Source organism: Rattus rattus, chromosome 18 (genome assembly GCF_011064425.1).
Source record: "Rattus rattus isolate New Zealand chromosome 18, Rrattus_CSIRO_v1, whole genome shotgun sequence".
Taxonomy (NCBI): domain Eukaryota; kingdom Metazoa; phylum Chordata; class Mammalia; order Rodentia; family Muridae; genus Rattus; species Rattus rattus.
The window spans coordinates 10897531-10919018 of NC_046171.1; the positions used below are offsets into that span (position 1 = coordinate 10897531).

At 37.4% G+C, this 21488-nt stretch overlaps 2 protein-coding genes across 2 annotated transcripts; one reads left to right on the forward strand and one right to left on the reverse strand.

The window, feature by feature from the left end:
• Window positions 1-10647: 10647 nt before the first annotated feature.
• Window positions 10648-11601, forward strand: LOC116887249 (olfactory receptor 2G3-like). Its single transcript, XM_032888816.1, has one exon. The coding sequence runs from the start codon at window positions 10648-10650 to the stop codon at window positions 11599-11601; it is 954 nt and encodes a 317-aa protein (XP_032744707.1).
• An 8388-nt stretch (window positions 11602-19989) lies between these two features.
• Window positions 19990-21099, reverse strand: LOC116887149 (olfactory receptor 2B6-like). The gene has a single exon (XM_032888696.1). The coding sequence runs from the start codon at window positions 21097-21099 to the stop codon at window positions 20137-20139; it is 963 nt and encodes a 320-aa protein (XP_032744587.1). The 3' UTR covers window positions 19990-20136.
• Between the last annotated feature and the right edge of the window lie 389 nt (window positions 21100-21488).

Sequence of the window (21488 nt, forward strand, 5' to 3'; positions counted from 1 at the left end):
AGCTGACATCTGTCACTTAATGGTTCCTCTTTATAGAACATGTTTTCTTAGTGAGAGTATCACTGCTTACACATTAAATTTCTGTCTTCTTAATATTGTTCATGGTATTCTATGAATCAGACTATCGAGTTAAATACAGAATAAGTTAAGAAAAAAAAAAGAGTAAAAGAGTAAAGGGTGTCTTGATATGTAGCCCAGGCTAACCTGAATGAAACTCCTAATTCCTCTCCCTCAGTCTCTTGAATGTGAGTATTCTAAGAGCAAGACATGGTGCCAGGCTTGATAGAAATTTCTTCCTATCTTTTCATCTCAACATCTTACATTACAATTCCATCAAACTACCTGTATTTCTGTACACACAGTATCTATACACTTCATTCCTCTTTGCTTGTTTTTGTATAGGGCAGCTGCTGTGGGCTTGCTTGGTTACTTACATGGAAAACTGTTCAGTTCCAGCACAGCCTTGTCTGTTTTCCGGATATGATCCATCTCTTCTGCCTACAGTTACACTCTGTTTTTCACACTGTAACTGCTGAAGTATTCTTTAGCACTCTGGTGGTAACTACTTCTTGTTTTGTTCACACTGTAGCCTTATACAGAGACTGAGTATGGACTTCAAAGTTCCTATCATGTTTACCATCCTTACCAATCCATGAGTTCTCATGTAATGAGAAGCTCCAGTGTTTAGCCCCTTACGTATTCTGCCTGTCCCTTCCCACTATATCCTCTGAAGTTCGGTCATTTGTCCCTCAAATTTTGGAGATGCAGCAAACTCATTTTTCTCCCAGTCTGATAACTTTCTCCTTCAAATGAGATGAACTTTTCTGTTTTGTGAGGTGGATATGTCTTTGCTGAAGTTTGGGTTTCCTTGCCAAAAATTTGAATACACCATTTTTTTTTTCCCAGCAAGGGTAGAATAGGAGATATCACCAGCATGTTAGGCCCTCTCTCTATTCACTTGATATAATGAAATGTCATAGGTTATACTCTATTGTATGTGAGTAGATCAGCTCATGGTTGATCCACAAATCAAATAAGGGCCTCAGTGTTTCCAAATTATAAATAAACACGTTACCTATGTTCATAAATACATGTAAGACATATGTATATGCCATATACACATGTGTGCCTGTATATTCATGCAGAAACACAGACACGGAGAAGCACAATAGAGTAGAGCAAGGGGAGATTTTGCATGAGTTAAAATGTTAGTGTAAACAACAATGCAGGGTAACAGCATTTGTTCACAATCTGTTTCTCCATTTGGTCACTTATAAAAGGGACTGAGAAAAAATGTATTCCCCATGAGGTTGCTGCAGTGTGAATTAAGTTAATTTTCCAAGTCCCTTAAGTTGATCAGGTCCTGAATGCTTATCAATTACACAGGACATGAACATGTGTGTGTGTCTACCCACAACCACTTTAGATTTACCTTTGTGTACACTTGGATCGGGAAATTTCTCACCATAATGCATACTTTTGATCACTATCACTATTCTTCCATTGGGGATAATGGAAACCACCCCTCCAGAACAACAAAACAATAAAAGCAAAACAATACATAGTTTTCTCATTGGGGAAGGGGATATAGTTATCTATAATAGCTTATTAGATCTATTAGATTAGATCTGCACCCATTCATGCAAAAGTTCTAAAAATCTAAGCATAGAGAACACAGGACCAACTTAAAGCTCTGACAACTATGAAGCAGGGGGTCTGTTCTACGTACTTGACCTCTCAATGGGCTCTGCTCTTGTAGAAAATTTCTGAAATGCAGAGGATTCTATTATGATTCATTTTACACTTATTTTGATGTACTATAAATATTTCTCTGTACTGAATTAAAACAAAGCAAAACACCAAATAAACAACCCTCCCAAAGCCAACACCAAAAAACGGCTATTTTTTAATCTGAAATATTTTCTATGCACCTTGCTTTTCATTAAGAGTTTCTGTATTTGTGTAGGTAGCACTCTAGTTAGAGAGGGTTAACTTTCTCCCAGTTAAATTTCCAGAAAATTAACTTGAAACCCAGAATGTTATATTTTAATTTAATTTACATAATAAAGATGATTTGCTCAGGAGTATCAAGATTCTTGAGAAACAAGTGTCACAACACTCTGATGTAGATATCCCATCTCTTCCTCATTTCTTACATTTTCTTGACCTAAATTTTGGGTTCACTATTTCCTTATAAGCACCACATGATGTAATACTCCCCATCTTTCTAGTTGAGCTGTTTGAACTGGTTTCCTACCAATAATCAGCTCTATTTTATACATAGGCATTCAGTGTTATAAAAATCAGGTGTGCATTTAAGCCCTGGTAAGATTCTGAAGTTTCCTATCACAAGCTGTGTTTTTATTGGCAACTGTACATACGTAACAGATGGTACATGACATCAGAGGACCTTGAAATCTTACTGTCTTGGCTTTGCATGATACCTTACAAAGCCCCAAAATAAAAGTCAAGCACACTCGACATAGCTCTGCTTTGAGAATGGTGCAGGTAAAAAAGATACCATTTTCCATGATGTTACAAGGTTAGAAATGTTCGCTGGTGGGTTCAGTCCCTTATATGATCTTTTAAGGGCACCACACACCATTAGAAAATTTTCTGAAACACTGTATGTGTCTGTATGTAGAAATTCTCAAGAAGTGTTCACTATCATATAGTAACTATTTCTAAAATTCTATAACAGCACACACAACTTGTGTAGATCGATCAGGAAAACATTATTAGGAGGCTCACCCCTGGCTTCCCAGGTTCCTATTCACTCACCTAGTGACATTTATGCAGCTGAGTGACAATTTAGTTCAACACAATAGAAACCGTGGGATCACTTGACTGAATTACAATGTTACAGTATAACCTGAATATGACAGTAATAAGTCAATTCTAATTTACATTGAAATAAGTGATTAACACAATATATAACTGTTTTCTGAGAAGGATACTGAAGTCTGCATAAACTTTAACAGCTTTCAAAGGAAGAGATAATAATTATAATAACAAGAATGGAAAATGCTTTGAGTATCAGATGTCATTTTATAAACTTTAATTCACTCTCCTCAGGCTTAATCTTGAAAAATCAATTGTGACACCTACCTCAATTCACAATATATGAAGAGATAAAAAGGTAGTTTCTGTGTCTTAGTAGCCACTCCTGGATGTCTGTTAATCCTCTCCTTACAACATACAGGGAACGTACACCACCCCCATCTTCTCTACATTGTATTGAAAAGCTTTGGTTATAGTCAGAAACCATGCCTGATGTCAAGAGAATTGTCTCTCTCAGTTGAGAGCATCGTGTCCTTCCAGGCAATATGCAATATCACACACACACACACACACACACACACACACACACACACACACACACACACACACACGCTTTACAATTCCCATTATATGCATTTTCTCCTTTCCTAGAGAACAATGAGCTGTAAACATATTATACAGAAATTGTTCTGTCTTCTGAGTCTTTTTCTCTCACTCTCCCCAGGAGACTCACCATGTCTTCTCACTGGTGAGTTGCAGAAAGCTTCTCATTGCCCTCCTGAGAATCCTTATGGATAGGACTATAGCTCTGTGCATTGGAGTTGAATTCTGCAACAGCCCTTTCTCCTGAGAAATAGTTCTATCACAGAACATCCGAATCATACCATCTATAAGGGAGTATGGCAATAAACTAATCCTCTTCCTAATGAATCAAATTTGCCACACTGATGACAAAGATCCAACATATGGCTAGACACTGAGTTTTGATTTTGTTTTGAATATTATTTCTTGTTAGAGATAGCTGAGGAAATATTTCATTCACATCATAGTATATTTCATCACACTGTGGGTTTGCTGTGGATGCTAATTTCTTTCTGTTACTAAGTTACCATTTGTTTTTTAAAAATCATGAAAATATTTTGGATTTTATGAAATGAATTTTTCATCACTTACAATAAGTATGTGTTACTGATATTATATACCTCTTGATTTCTAAGAAAAATCACACGGTGTGTAAATTATTCTACTATACTGCTGTACTCAGTCCCTACTGTTATGTGGTAGGTGATTGTTGTTCTTATTGCTTTATCTTTGATACAGGGAGGATGCTATAAGTTTTATTTTTATGAGAGGTCTGTTTGGCTTCATGAAAGGAGGTACTATTGACCTGATTTGGGCAACAGAAATAGAGGGGTTGGTATATGTTCAACTATCTTACTGAGTAGTTTGAGGGTTATTATCTATTCTGTGTTAAGTGGTTGACAGAATCCATCAAAAAATGTGGGTTGCAAAGCCAGATGGGAGACTATAGAGTGCTGATCATATCCTAGACACGATTCTGATAACTTGGAAAGAAAGGAGCCACTCTCTACCCAAATAAACCTTTGGTCTACTCCACCATATAGAGACTAAAGCCAGGTTATGACAGCACCAGCTAGGCTTCTGTTTCTCCATCAGAGAACTTGCTTCTCAGAAATCATGTGATGGCAGTCGGTCTAACTGATAGGCTTGGAAAGTTCCTGCCTTCTCCAGAGTGCTTTGGTATTTTGAATTGGTGTACATTTACTTTTGCCTGTCTTCAATCAGGTCTGCATATGTAAATTAGGTACATTTTCTCCCCTGTCCCTTTTTCTCCCCTCACCTGTCTCTAGCTCTATAAACTAGCCCTGCCATTTCAGTTTACAAGCTGTCCTCTGATTCAGTCTCCTGGAATTTTTTAAATTTTTTTGCATTTGTAATGTTTTTTTTTAATTTTTATTAGATATATTTCTTTACTTACATTTCAAGTGTAACTCCCCTTCCTGGTTTCGTGTCCACAAGCCCCCAATCCCTCCACTCTCCCTCCCCCATACAGGTATTCCCCCTATACATCTCCCTTATTACCCACCCCCCATATTCCCCAGCACTGGAAGTCCAACCTTGGCAGGACCAAGGGCTTCCCCTTCCACTGGTGCCCCAACAAGGTTATTCTCTGCTACATATGCAGTTGGAGTCCTGGGTAAGTACATGTATAGTCTTTCAGTAGTGGTTTAGTCCCTGGAAGCTCTGGTTGGTTGGCATTGTTGTTCATATGGGGTTGCAAACTCCGTCAACTCTTTCAATCCTTCTTCTAATTCCCCCCAAGGGGGTCCTATTCTCAGTTCCATGGTTTGCTGCTAGCATTGACCTCTGTATTGGACATGCTCTAGATGTGACTCACAGGAGTGATGTATATCCGGTCCCTTTCAGCATGCATTTTTTAGCTTCATCAATCTTATCTAATTTTGGTGGCTGTATATATATGGGCCACAGGTGGGTCAGGCTTTGAATGGCCATTCCTTGAGTCGCTGCTCTAAACTTTGCTTCCATATCCCCTCCTACGGATATTTTTTCCCCTTTTAAGAAGAAGTGGGAGCATCTGCATTTTGGTCATTCTTCTTGAGCTTCCTGTGGTCTGTGGATTGCATATTGGGTAATTTGAGCTTTTTGGGTAATATCCACTTATACCAACCATACCTACCACCACTGAGAGCCTGATCCCCAGTTCCTCTAAGCACCCAGAGACCACTGCTGTGCAACAGCTGATTCTGGGTAAGGACCCACAAAAAGTTCAGCTATTCAAGGATTTTACTTCATGAACACTATTTAAGATAAATGCAGATCTTGTGTTTCTACATCAAACCGTTATGGTAGCTTTTGATTCAAGAACTTTGTGTATATAATGACATAAGGGAAATATTACCACAAAAGAGTTAACTTAATTTATTTTATCATATTATAATATAGTATAATAAAAATAGAAATCAGTAGAAGGAGAGTACAGAAACTGTAAAATCACGTGGATTTGAAAAAGACACATTTTTAGTCTATCATTGAAAGGATCAGGAAGTAATTTGAAAGTTCCTAGAATTAAATTCAAGTGAACATATAATGTTCATAATTTTTCACAAACACATAAATGCACTCCTGAGAGGAAATTCTGAGATGGACCTTGCATAGGAATAACTGACTTTAAATCAATCATGGGACTTCTGTTAGACTGACAAGGTGATATTTCCCATGATAGTTTGAGTTGAGAATATCTAAGAATGAATAGAATCTGAAGTTCATCAAACCTTGTGATAGGAAGGTCTGCCTCAAATTGTTTGAGGAAGCCAAGGCTGAAAGAGTCCCTTCAATAGCTGATATTGTATTTCAACAGTAAGCAGATGCAGATTGTTTTGTGGCTTCCTAAAGCACTAGTGTTTGCAGCATCCGGTTTTGACATGATAGCTATCCAGTTGGTGGCCTGGCTTATGCTCTTTGCCTTAGTTAGGCTCCTGGTGCTAAAATCAAACACTATGATCATCATCAACTTGGGGAGGAGGATGGTTATTTCATTTCACAATTTTCAGTCAGTATATCATCCAGGCAAGTCAGGGAAGGAACTCAGCAAGAATCTGGAAGTAAGAATCGATGCAGGGGAGCATAGAGGACTGCTGCTTACTGGCTTACTCAATCATATCTTGCTCAGTCTGTACCTAGGACCACCAGCCAAGAGGCAATGGGGGCCTATGGACAGGAAACAGGGAAGGGGAACAACGTTTGGAATCTAAGTAAAGAAATATATCTAATAAAAAATTAAAAAAAAGAAAGATAAGTATATCTATTAAATGTCTCAACATGATAGTTTTTAATTGTGAAATCATCATCACCTATATTTCTCTTCTCCAATGCATATGCCTTTCAGTTTATTTTTTAGACATGACATCAAATGAACTGGCCCTTCTCTTTTAGATCTTCTGAAAGTTATCACTGAGAGAATTATCTGTTCATACACAATTTCTTCATGAAACTCAGGCTGATTGTATGTTTATCAGCTGTGATTTATGGCTGATGTCAACAAGCCTTTGTCCTCTATGTTCCTAAATGCATCTGTAACGATGTCCTTCTGCATTTGTCTTAATATCTTGTTTTTATAAGTTATTAAGAAATATTACCCAACAAAGGACTTTAGGCAAATAAATTGGAAGAAAGTAGTCTCAAACAACTCTAACCTGTGTGATTTGCTTTGTGAGTTTGAAAGAAGTATCAGAACTTTGTGAGTTTTTAAGAGCTTTATGTGTGAAGTCTCTCCAACTTATTCACAGCAGAACCTTTTACAAAAATTGAAAAATGTTGATAACTCTGTCAGAATAGCTATTCTTATTTCTCTTCAACAGACTCCATACATGAAAATCCATCCCTGTGACAATGGTTGATATGTCATATATTCACCTATATTCAGGTTAGGGGAACTTTAAATTATGTTCTGATTATATATAAACTACAAATCATGTCAATAAAGGCAACTATTCCATGAGAGTCAGATCTTTAATCTTGACTTGCTCAGAGTGAGAAATTTATTTTCATTTTTTTTTAACAGTCCTAGTTCAGAATGTGATTTATCAGCCTGGAATTATCTCATATTAAAGACCTACCTGTGCAGAAACAGTGATCTCGATGCAGATTCCCAGAAGATTTTGCTCTTGGTCACTCTCATGCCTGGTGATAATTGCCCTATTAGGAATATAGGGATCCCTTGGTCCCAGTTTAGGCTGATATCATTTCCTGCTGCAGTGACACACTTTAGTATCCACTAGCTCTGGGCAGACCACTCACATCTGATATTTGGCCTTGGATTCTAAGATTCATTTTCAGAATCTAGTTTCTGGAAAGCATCATCTTCTCAGGCTGGGAAAGTAATCAAAAGGATGAGGGGACAAAAGTTTCAGAGGTGAGGAAATAATAACCATACATTTTTCTTTTGCTCATCTCTCTGTACTACAAACTCTCTAGCAAGAAAACAATATTATTTTCATCAACTGCCAACTCAACTTTTTTAAATGATTCAGTTAATGTTCACATGTCTTTTTTTTAATGCTAGGATTTAAAGTATTTCTGAATTATATAGTAAATTAAATTTCACTATAAAATCAGATTTGAAATAATTCATATTTTAAGTTACCTTTAATTTGAAAAACATACATTCAGCAATGAAAAAAGCAGATATATAAACAAAATAGATCACTTCTATATTTAAAAGGATTTCTTTATGACTTAGATTTCTAAAATTCTTTCCAATTTTAGAGTTTTCTGAAGAGCAAACAATGTGAAGTTCTTTCTGATGCAGCAATAGTGTTGTTTGTCCGTGGGCTACTGAGGAGGCAGTCTATGGCTTTTAGTGCTCATGTTCATGGACGATAACTATGTTCCCTTGACTTTGAATCTTTGTATTTTTGAAAACTATGAAGAATGAAACACATTGCATTCATATTAGATACATACATTTAAAATGTGAGTAAATTAAGGTATTCATGCCCTCTAGTTTCTCAACAGGTTGAGTTAAATAAATACATTTGGACATGATGACAATATCAGAGGAAAAACTTAAAAATATGATATACAATAGTAGGTAGCCAAACAAAATCTCTAAGATATCTGGGAAATTTTATTTTACATCATTATTATATTAAAATATGGTTTCACACAATTTCTAAGGACACTCAAGTACACTGACTAAAGAATGTGGAGAGTACAGAGGTAGGGAATGAACACATATCTTTTTCAATAAATATGTATGAATGAAGGAGTTCAGGTCCCGACTTGAATACGGTGAATGTATGACATGCAGACTATTGTCCAGGGATGGATTTTTCATACATGGATTCTGTTGGAAAGAAATTAGTGTCACTACTTTAACAGTGTTAGCCACATTCTTCAATTTTTATAAATTGAATTGAAATTTTCAAGTTTTTAACTTTATTTTTCAATAAATTTTAATATAATGCAAGCATTGAATTAGATAATTGAAGGAACATTATGTTATCATACCATATATTTAATAGGTGCTTTAAGCAACAGTTGCTAGTTCAGAGAGGAAAGTAGGGAGGGTAAGAATTTAATGAAATAGTAAAGATATCAGCTTATCAAAAATACTTTTATGTGTATTCTGTTGTTTTAAAATAGTCATTTCAGATAATAAGAAAAAGATTAAAAACAACATTTATGCTCTTTAAACATTTCCCTCCCCTTTTAAGACATGTAGTTTGCCCTGTGAAATGGGCTAATGTGTAAATTTACATGGTTACAAACAAAGCAACTGAGGGTTTCAGGAGGGATGCTCAGAGACTGACCATGCTCTTGAAATAACGTAAGTGGAATATCTTCTGAAAACAGAAAGGAGGGTAAAAATTGTACTGAACCTTGAAGTAATTGATAGTGTGTGAAGTTGGTTCTTTTTTTTTTTAGAAATAATTTTACATTGATGAATTCCTATTTTTATTTTATTCTTATGGCCATAAGAGATCAAGTAACGAAGGGTTATAGCCATAAGATAAGTGATTACCTATAAGGCTTTCTGTCTAGGATAGTAAAAAAAAAGTCTTTGATAAAACACAAATGAAATTGGAAATCAAGGGGTTTTACTCCAGATAGAATATACACTTCTATGAAAATGGCATCATATAGCACAATATCATGAACAATGTTTACACACAAACATTTAAAGGATCTAAGTAAAGTAAGAAATCCATTAGGCTCATATCCCCTATTGCTTGTACACTGTGAAGCTAAAATAATAAGGAAAATAGTTTATTAACACAGCGATTAAAAATGAAAACTTCAGTGATTAGTATTATAAAAAATGCACAACTCTAAAATAATTTTACAAGGCTCTAAAATTATTCAGACTCTGTGCTGACTGTTAAAATACTCTAGACTGCCTATTTCCATATTATAAGAAAAATTCTGCCAAAATTTTCCATCCATGATATATACCAGTTAAGTCTTTATGGCTGTGTTCTTTGTTCTTAGCATGGTGTTTATAAATATACATTTAAAGTAGAGAAATAGAGTATCCCGTCCTGCTATTTTTCCTTTGTAAATGCATCTTTCTTACTTTTCCTCACGACACAGCTGGGTACCTACCAAGAGTTTATTTATGTATTTGAGTTATCTCTTTCTACTTTTGCTGATGATCTTACAAGGGCCGCTGAGGAAGTAAAGGGTAAATTTCCTGAAAGAACAATTGAGGCAACTTGGAAGAACTGAGCAGTTATTGATTGTTGAGTATTTTTTCACATGATCTGTTTTGAGGTTCTGAAAATTCAAAAACATTTTTTTTTCTTTTTGAGATTGTAGTATAATTACACCATTTTCCCATCCCCTTTCCTTCCTCCATATCCTTCAATATACTGTTCTTGCTCTCTTTAAACTCCATGGCCTTTTTTCATTAATTGTTACATGTATACATGAATTTAAGAATGTGTGTGTGTGCGCGTGTATGTGTATGTGTGTGTATCCTGCTCAGTCTGTATAAAGTTACTCCTATGTGTTTTTAGGACTGACCGTTTGGAATTGATTAACCAATTCGTGTGCTCTTCTCTAGGTAAGACTGTTTCTCACACTCTTCTCCTTTCTTGTTTGTAGTTCTATGTGTAGCTCTGTACATAAACGGTTCTCAGTGCATTCTTTATTCTCTGAGTTTCCTCCTGGAAACCAATCTCTTCTCTCCCCGGCCCCTCTCTTCTGCCTCTCTCCTGTGTAGAACAATTACCATCTTCCACCTTTAGGGTTCGTGAATCTCAGGAGGATTTCTGATCCGAATGTATCTCTGCACTTGTCGCCCTCCTTTTTGTGAGTAGAGTGATGACAATTAACAGGAGCTCGGGCGGTGATTTCATCCTGGTGGGCTTCTCTGATCAGCCACGACTTGAAAAGATCCTCTTTGTGGTGGTGCTGATCTCCTACCTCCTGACACTGGTAGGCAACACAGCGATCATCCTCGTTTCCTGTTTGGATTCTGCGCTCCAAACGCCCATGTACTACTTCCTTACCAACCTTTCTTTCGTTGACATCTGCTTTTCCACCAGCATTGTTCCTCAGCTGCTGTGGAACCTCCACGGTCCAGCCAAGACAATTACTGCCACAGGCTGCGCTCTTCAGCTTTATGTGTCTCTGGCTCTGGGGTCCACCGAGTGTGTCCTCCTCGCAGTTATGGCATTTGATCGCTATGCTGCTGTTTGCCGACCCCTTCACTATGCTACCGTTATGCACCCACGGCTCTGCCAGTCTCTTGCAGGAATAGCATGGCTGAGCGGAGTGGGCAACACCCTGATTCAGGGCACCATCACCCTCCGCCTGCCTCGCTGTGGGAACCACAGGATTTATCACTTCATCTGTGAGGTTCCTGCCATGATCAAGTTAGCGTGTGTAGACATACACGCCAATGAAGTGCAGTTATTCATGGCTTCTTTGGTGCTGCTCCTCCTTCCCCTGACACTCATCTTGGTATCATATGGGTGCATTACCCAAGCACTGATGAGGTTAAGGTCGGCTCTAACCTGGGGTAAAGCTCTTGGAACCTGTGGATCCCACCTGATGGTAGTGGTACTATTTTATGGCACAATCACCGCTGTCTATATCCAGCCTAACAGCTCCTATGCACACAGTCGGGGGAAGTTTATCACCCTTCTGTATACCGTGGTTATTCCTACTCTAAACCCCCTCATTTACACTTTAAGAAACAAGGATGTAAAGGGAGCTTTGAAGAGGCTGGTGAGGAAAGATAAAAGCACTGGAAAGAAAATTCTTTCCAAGTAGAGATGTAGTTCTGTCTGTCCTCACAATGATGAAAGTGCTGATTCAGATAAATTATCTAGGGTAGCCTTGACATAAATACTCCAAAACTAAACTCACAGGCTTCTCTGGAGTGATGCAAACAAGGACACCACTCCCCTAATTATCACAGTCAGAGATGTCTAGACCTGACAATCAGGTTATCGAATAAACTGAAAACAACATTTCCTGTGGTCAAGATTCCTGCAATTTTTTTCTTTTACTTTCTTAAGGGTTACTCTTTTATTAATAATCCTGGTTTGTATTAGATTAAGTATGTCTACTGGATTATCTCTTTTGTATAAAGATAAAGTATATTCACAGCTACAAGTCTTCGAGGCATTCCGTACTAGGATGTTTTTGTGAACCCAGTGACATAGGGCCTCCTCCATTCTTGGACCAGTGTCCCCTGGTAATGTCCTAGTCTAAAATAGACACCTGGGTTCTCCCTTGCTGGTCTGCTCCAGTGGGTCTATTAGTGGAGTTTTGTTCATTTTTACACCTGGTAATTTTCTCTAAGTATTTCAATTGGATGGTGATTCCTGAGCTTTGATTTCTGTATTCAGAATATTAGGTAATATTTATCATGTGATCTTAGAAATCCAATTTATCTCAGGAAAAACCAGACATGAAATCTGAGCCTAACCCATTTAGAGAGAAAGAAGGGGGGAAGGAGTCCCCCCTAATATTGTATTCTAATGTCTGTAGTGAATATATTTTTCCTATGGAAGATTTAGGATTGAGAGATTCAGAGTTATTTGTCCTTATGATTTTTAATGGAATCTTCTCTGTGCTTTTTCATTTGCACTGTGATTAATCTCACTGATGAAGATCATCACTCTTCTATACCATTCTGATTTTTAAAAAATGAATATCTGTTATATGCTCAATATTTGTCAATATCTGAGAAAACAAAATGGTGTAACAAAGGCCATCTACTACACCATTATTTCCTATACTTTTCACTTTTATAGAATATGTCTGCAAGGGGAACTATAAAGGGCTTATGAATTCTGAGGTTCCCATATTCGGTATTCTCTATTTAGTTTATAAAATTCTTTTAAGTGTTTTTGTGATGTGAAACCCATGCTCTTTTCTATTTGTATTATTTGGCTAAGTAAAGGAGAGGTAAAAAAACCTTATAGAATTATAAGTTGAGCAAATTAAGGAGAAAATATTGTTCTTAAAGCTATATAAACACAAATCTAAAAGTCATACCAATTGTCTTTATTTTTGTCTTATTAACATTCAAATATTAAATTAATCCATTAATATCATTAAAATAAGCTTGATTATTGAAATTGATCGAATAGTTTTTATGTCACTGTCTTGTTTATAGTGAGATTGTTAACGTGCTGTTGTTTTCACTTACATCTACAACAGAGTTTACCCAATACTTAGAGCTTCTATCTGATTCCAAGATTCCAGGCATTGTTACACAGCCAACACTATTAATGAAAATCAAAGGGAAGAAACAGCACTAAGATCCTAATAGATGAAGACATTTCAAATAAAAGTAAAGCCTTTTGATTTAATATTACTACAAAGATCTAGGAATTGAGACAGTATGACGTTTTCAGTATTATGAAAGCAGGATAGATCAGTGGTTCAAAATAGAGGGCCAGCCATGAATACTTGACATTCACAGCATCTTTGCGATTGCTTCTTTAGTTTTTGATGTATCCATTTAAAATATGTATCCTATTTTATCAATGCACATGTGTGTCTATGTGCACATATATACAGATGCCAGAAATTGTGGTCTCACTAGAACTGAAACTGTCCTGTATGTGCACTGAGAAAGATGTGAACAAAACTCAGGTCTTGTGTGAGAACGGTGTGCACACTTAAGTGCTGAGGCACCATCCTCAGTCCCTTGATGGCATTTGGTATTATCAACATCCCTCTTAGAAATGTTTTTGATGAACCCCTAAGGTTTTGTTATGCTTTCCTCTTTATTGTTATTTTTGGATAACAAGAACTGTTTTTATGACTAAAATTGTTGTAGACCATTTTGCACATGTATCAATGCACATTGACTACTCTCATTCATTGTAATTTTTCATTGGCCATTGGGTAGTTGGAGGAATATGCAGCTTAAATTCCATGTGTTAGTGAACATTAGAAAGATTCTCTCGTTATTGATTTCTAGGGCTATGCCGTGGTCATCAAAGAAGATATTTGAATAATTTTAGCACAGTTTTTAATTAGTCAAGACATAGTTTCTGTCCTAAATTTTACTTATTCTGGAGAATATTTATGCTAGTTAGTCTTTATAAATTTTAAGCAAACTAGAAACATCTGGGAAGAAGGAACCTCAGTAGAGAAGTTGTCTCCATCATACTGGCCCATGGCACGTTTGTGGGGACTTTTCTTGATTTTAATTTATGGAGGAGAACCAGGAGCTCATGACTGGTACAATTCCTATGTAGATAAGCCTGTGTTTTATAAGAAATATACCTGAATATGGGCCTAGAAGGAAGCCATCAAGCAACATGCTTCTGTAGTTTGTTTTAGTCCCTGTCTATAGCTTTCAGCTGAGTTCCTGCTATGGCTTCCCTTGATTGACTGACAGTTAGCTGGAAGAATAAGACGAAATAAAAGATGTAAATTATACTTTTATTTCCTCAGATGATGAGATAAGATGAGAGCAGTAAACAAGCTGTGTGAATACATTGCTTGGGCTGAGCCCAGAGCATTTTCTTCTCTGTTCTAACTATCCGTAGGCCTAGGCCTGGAAGCTTCTAGCCACCATACAATCTAATCTTCCAAGCTGACTGATTCAGTACACCATCTCTCAGCTTCTGACTGAATTGCTCTGCTTGATCCCATATTAATTTTAGTCATATGTTCTAGTATTCTGTCTATTTCTCTGGTTCATTCTGTCTTTTCCTGTGTCTAGTTTCTTCTCTCTGCAACCTTTGTGCAACTGTCCTGCTAAAACTCTTTACTCATGCACACTTTACCACACCACTACTACCTTTCTCTTTTGCCACTTTTTCCCATTAATTAATTTATTTATATGCTTTACATCCTGACACAGCCTCTGCCTTCTCCCACTGCCCCCCTCACATGTCTCCCTCCCCATCTCTCCATCCCTTCATCCCTGTCTCTTGCTGCTCCTTAAGTAGGCTCTCCTTCCTGTCCATTCTCATGAGAGTTTGGTGGATCCTATGTCTGATTCATTCTGTCAAAATTTTCTCTGGTTCGTCACTTTGTCTGCTCCTTGATTAGACTTTGATGTCACTTTCAAACATTGCTGCTTCCTTCTAGAAAATGATCTTACCTCCATTCTTAGGGATTAAAGGTGTTTATTCAGTGGATGTCTATTGCAGCAAGATCACACTGTAATCCAAGGCATGTCCGCATTCCATCTGGGTCATATAGACCTAAAAATTCTTTGGATGTGATCCCTTGCTAAAGCAGCCATGTTGCTGGATTAAAATTCCTCAACATCTTCCCCACTTTCTCTTTAAACTAAAAATTGTACACAGTTTAACCAATTATCAACCCCACAAACTTAACACTCCGAATGTCCTCATGAAGATCAGTTGATGAGATAAGCCTTCATAACTGCGATCCCGATCATCCTTCATTCAGCAAATGTCTATTTCAGCATCAAGGTTTTTCAGCCTGCCAGTCTGATGAACAATCTGTCTGTTTGCAGTTTGTTGAGCTGTCTCCATGCTCAGTTGGTGGAGTTGGGTGTGTGTGTGTGATTGTGATCAGCTTTATATGTCACCTGCGTTGCTGTCTTTCAGTGTCTCTTCTTCCTTCCTTGAGTTGCGCTATCATTGGAAACCCAGATCGGATCTTTATCAACTTTGATGGAACCCATAGTCTTTCATCACCTGTGGAAATATAGACAAAACCTCTTCCCTAATGTTACACATTTCCTGACTTCCATTCTGAGGGTAAAACAACTTTAAAGTACACAGCTTAATCTAATTCGATATTTTCTTCTATAATCCACTATCTTTCAGCAGCTTTGTATACAGCAGTTGTTCCTGCCTCAAAAGTAAGAATTGAGGGGATAGAAACTTAACTTGAAGGAACCACCACAGTACTTACTGCAACAGTGACCACTGGCGTAAACCCCTCCCTACTTACAACTACAATCTATATATACTTCCTCTCAAAAGAGGTTGAAAAACTGTATGATAAGGAAAAGTGGATATACAATGAGAAAAATTATCTATGATAGTACTGTTAGGGTCTAGGTAAAATGTTAAGTCCTAGGTAACTGTTACCTGGCTAGCCTGCCATTTTTATGCTGTTACTAATGTTATAAGGAAACCGTCATATGTTATTTCTGCTACTACAAGGAAACTTTCTCATCCCCAAGTTGGTTGTACATTCTGTTATATTTATTGCTCTGGGAAACCAATTACAATAAAAGTCAGTTAGAATGGCTTTGTGTAGTTAGCCACAATAAGCTTGGCCCTGAACCAACCAACCACTTCCTGCACATGTGTATAAGCTTGTATTATCATACACTATTATAAAGGCATTGTTGTCTTTATAAGCTGCCCCTGAGATGGACCCCTACATAAGAGAGAAACCTGAAACTATTGGGAATAAGACTTCCATTTCTGAGGAGAAATTGAGTAAAATTTCAGTTCCTAACACCTGACTGGGAACCTGGCATCCTATTCAGAAAAAAAAAAAAAAAAAAAAAAAAAAAAAAAAAAAGGCAAGTGGGTGGTTAAGGCAAGTTAAGACATGAAGACATGAACACCAATGGCTTATGCTCTAAGATCAAGAATTCACAAATGGGATCTCATAAAACTGTAAAGCTTCTGTCATTAGGACAAAATGGCAACCAACAGATTGGGAAAGATCTTTACCAGTCCTACATCTGTTAGAGGGCTAATATCCCATATATACAAAGAACTCAAAGGTTAGACTCCAGAGAGTCAAAGAAACCTATTAAAAATAGGGTACAGAGCTAAACAAAGATTTCTCAGCTGAGGATTATCAAATGGCTGAGAAGTAACTAAAGAAATGTTTCAACATCCTTAGTTATCAAGAAAATGAAAATCAAAACAACACTGAGATTCTACCTCATACCAGTCAGAATGGCTAAGATCAAAAACTCGGGTGATTACAGATGCTGTTGGAGATGTTGAGAAAAAGGAACACTCCTTCATTGTTGGTGGGATTACAAGCTAGTACAACCACTCCGGAAATCAGTCTGGCAGTTCCTCAGAAAATTGGATATAGTACTACCTGAGGACCCAGCTATACCACTCCTGGGCATAGACCCAAATGATGCTCCAACTTATAAAAAGGACACATGCTCCACTATATTGATACTAGCCTGATTTATAATAGCCAGAAGCTGCAAAGAACCCATATGCCCTTCAATAGAGGAATGGATAATAATAATATGGTTCATCTACACAATGGAGTACTACTCAGCTCTCAGAAATAATGACTTCATGAAATTCATAGGCAAATGGATGGAACTAGAAAATGCCATCCTGAGTGAGGTAACCCAGTCACAAAGAACATACATGGTATGCACTCACTCATAAGTGGATATTAGCCAAGATTACCCAAGATACAATCCACAGATCACTTGAAGCTCAAGAAGAAGGATGACCAAAGTCCAGATACTTCTGTCCTTCCTAAAAGGAGGAACAAAAATATTTATAGGAGGAGATATGGAGACAAATTTCATAGCAGAGCCTGAAGGAATGGCTATTTAGAGCCTGCCGTACCTGGGGATCCAGCCCATATACATACAGCCATCAAACCCAAACAATATTGTTGATGCCAAGAAGTGCGTGCTTACAGGAGCCTGATACAGCTGTCTCCTGAGAGGCTCTGCCAGTACATGACAAATAAAGAGGCGAATGCTAGCAGCAAACCATTGAACTGAGAATGGGGTCCCCATTGGAGGAGTTAGAGAGGGGATTGAAGAAGCTGAAGGGGTTTGCAACCCCATAAGACCAACAATACCAACCATCCAGAGTTCCCAGGGACTAAACCACTACCTAAGAGTACACACTGACAGACCCATGGCTCCAGCTTCATATGTAGCAGAGGACAGCCTTGTTGGGAGGAGAAGCGCATTGGTCCTGCCAATGCCGGACCTCCCAGTGTAGGGGATGCTAGGGTGGGGAGGCGGGAAGGGGTGGATATTTAGGGAGGGGGAAAACCTTCATAGTAGATGGGGGAGGGGTGTGGGATGGGGGGGTTATATATGGGAAACTGGGAAAGTAGATGACATTTGAAATTTAAATAAAAAAAAATCCAATAAAAAATCTGCATTCCAACAATCCTGTTACCGTAAAATAAATGGATTTATATATATATATATATCTGATCTACCAAGTTAAATCAAGATAAGGTAAATAATTTTAAAAGACGTGTAACCCCTGCTGAAATAGAGACAGAATTTAAGTGGAACAGTTGGAAGGTGGACCTTGAGGAGGATAATGTCTGGATTGTAAAACATAAGATTAAATAATAATAATAATAATAATAATAATAATAATAATAATAATAATATCCCAAGGTGGGGAAAAACACAGGGTCAAATAAATTCAGAATGGAATTCTACCAAATCTTCAAATGACTAATGCCAATATTCTTAAAATAGTGAACAAATGGTGATGAAAGAAACATTTCCTAATTATTTTTCTTAACCAACTATTACACTACCATTGTGCATTATAATATTACTGTGGATTAAAACCCACACAAAGACATCTCAAAAATAGTAAATTACAGAGCAATCTCCATTATTTATAGATGCAAATTTTCTCAATAAAATAGTTACAAACTCAATTCAAGAACACATCAAATTTGTCCACTCTTATCAAGTTGGCTTCTTCCCAATGATGCAGACATGGTTCGACATACATAAATCAACGAGCAGAATCCACTCCGTAAACAAACCCCACAGAATCATATAATTAGATTCAGAAAACATCTTTGACAAAAATCCTATTTCCCTTCATGATAAAAGTCCTGAACAGGTTAGGGGTATAAGGTGCATACTTCAACATAGTAATGGCAATATATCCCATACCTAAAACCAATCTAAATGGAGAGAAGCTCAAAACATTTCCACTAAAACCAGGATCAAGGAAAGGTTGTCCACTATCTCCATACTTATTCAGTATACTGTTTGTCATCTTAGCTAGAGCAATTAGACAGCCGAGGGAGATCAAAGGGCTACAAATAGGAAGGCCTGATACACTGAGAGACTGTGATAGCACACAGAAGACCTGAAGAGATTTAAGCTAGACAAAATCCTAGCAGTGAGAATGAAAGGTAGACAAAAAGTCCCATCCCCCACCAATAAACTGTTTGCAATTGGTAGCTACTGGGAAAGGGAAAGCAGTTTTCTCTCATGTAGCTACCAGGGGGTATATCAACCACACTCCAGGGCAGACCTAACACAAAACAGACTCCCTGTTGGAGTGTGTGTGTGAACGTGTGCACGTGCACATGCTTGTCATTTTGCTTTGTTTTTCTGTCGTACTGAATTTGCTCTTTTAGCTTACCTGATTTGATTTTTATTCCTTTTCATTTTTTGTTGTTGTTGTTGTTGTTGCTTTTCTTGCTTTGCTTTTTATTTTAGAGAAAGGAAGACTATGAAGTTGGGTGGGTAGGGAAGTGGAGATGATATAGAAGAACTTGGGGCAGGACAAAGAATATGATCAAAATATATTCTAAGTACATTATCTGAAAAAGTTAATAACAAATTTAGAAACTTCCTCCTAGATAAAATAAATGTGCATTCCCTCAAAGAAATTGAAAACAGGACAATAACTGATAATAAACCTAATAATAATCATGATACTATTGAATAACAAATATTGTAATGGCTTTTTCCTAGAGTGACAGTTCCTATCTATTATCAAGAAATAGGATAAAAAATCATTTGAGTATATACACAATTATGTTCTTCAGTACATTACTTTGTGTTCATTTCATGCAAAAAAATCACAATGGAGGCAGATTTAATAAACATTGCAATCACAAATTAGAAATCTATTCCAAAGGAGACTGAAAGTAACAAACAGAAGCATTTTATGGTGCTCTCTTTGCATTACTGTCTTCCACAGCAATGCAGATCATTACCACAATTACTCATTATTCAAAAATAAAATTAAAATATTTGAAAGGAGGAAATAACATTTTCATCTTGGTTGTTTTTGGCTCAAAATGACTAAATTTCAAGCAGATGTCTTTGTGCGTTTTATTTAAGTTTCTAACATACCCCTTCCATTACCTTTAATGTATTAGGTAATAAGAATATTTTAAAAAATTCATTAGCCAGGAAATTTATTAACCAAGTTTAGCATTTACTCAAACCTTTATGTATTAATTTTTTGTACTTGTGGAACTATTGGACCATCCCAATGACCATTGTCTATTACATTGATCATATATAAACGATAACAAGAGGTCACAATCAGGCTCTTTTTCTAGCTGGAGGAATGAGAGCTGTTGGTAATCCTGCTATGGAACCAAGGACTGGATTGCTATAGGATTTTCTTTTTCCTAATCTAAGTTCCACCCTTGCTCTTGTTCTCTTCCAAGTACCTTCTTCACTGCTGCCTTGACATCCTTGTTCCTCAAGGTATAGATAAGAGGGTTCAGCATTGGGGTTATGAGTCCATAGAACAGTGCCAAAAGCTTGCCCTTAAGTTTGGCTGAGCTGCTCTTGGGTGCCATGTATGCATAGCCACTGATGGCAGAGCCATAAAACATGATGACCACCAGAAGATGAGACCCACATGTGTTAAAGGCCTTCTTTCGACCTTCAGAAGATTGTATCCTCATGACTGCTCTGACAATGTTGATGTAAGAGAAAAGAATTAGCCCAAGAGGGATAACTTTTATGACAACTACTGCAGCATACATCTCTACCTCATTAACCCAGGTGTCAACACAGGATAACTGAAGCATGGCAGGTACCTCACAGAAGAAATTCTCTACCTGGTATTGGCCACAACGAGGTAACAAAGAAGTCAACACTGTCTGTACCAAAGAGTTGCTGAAACCAGTTACCCAAGATACTGCTGCCAGCTGTTGGCACAGCTGGGAGTGCATGATAACTGTGTAACGCAGAGGGTGGCAGATAGCCACATACCGATCAAAGGCCATGATGGAGAGAAGCACACATTCTGTAGATCCCAGGCTAAGGAAGATGAAGAGTTGTGCTATGCAGCCCACATAGCTGATGCTTCTCTCGTGGCTCTGTATATTTTTCAGCATCTGGGGGACGGTAGAAGTGGTATAGCAGAGATCCAAAACGGAAAGATTGGCCAGGAAGAAATACATAGGGGTGTGGAGTTTAGGATCAAGGCGAGACAAAATGATAATAGCCGAATTCCCAAAGAGGGTCACTATATAGAAGATGGAGATGACTACAAGAAGAGCCATCTCTAACCGTGGCCATTCAGAGAAGCCTACCAGAATAAAGCCATTGGTGTGATGGGGGCTGTTATTGAACCTTCTCATTGTTGAAATTCCACTTGCTGGAAATGCCAATACTAGAATTTTGAGTTCCTGGTTATCCTGGTTTTACAACTTAATGTCTCATGCAATAAAGAAACTGGATAGGGAGTGCTGAAACAAACAAAATCATGAATATATTTCATTTGATTTCCTCAGTAAGTAAAATAGCTTTAACAGCTGTGTTTGTATAGTCTGTCAGCTATTCTTTTTTTTTTTTTTTTTTCTTTTTTTTTCGGAGCTGGGGACTGAACCCAGGGCCTTGTGCTTGCTAGGCAAGCGCTCTACCACTGAGCTAAATCCCCAACCTGCTATTCTTTTATTCACAAGTTTCACAAGTGATGAGTTTTAGAAAATGAAAATAGCATACACATGGTGACTCGTATGTATAAACA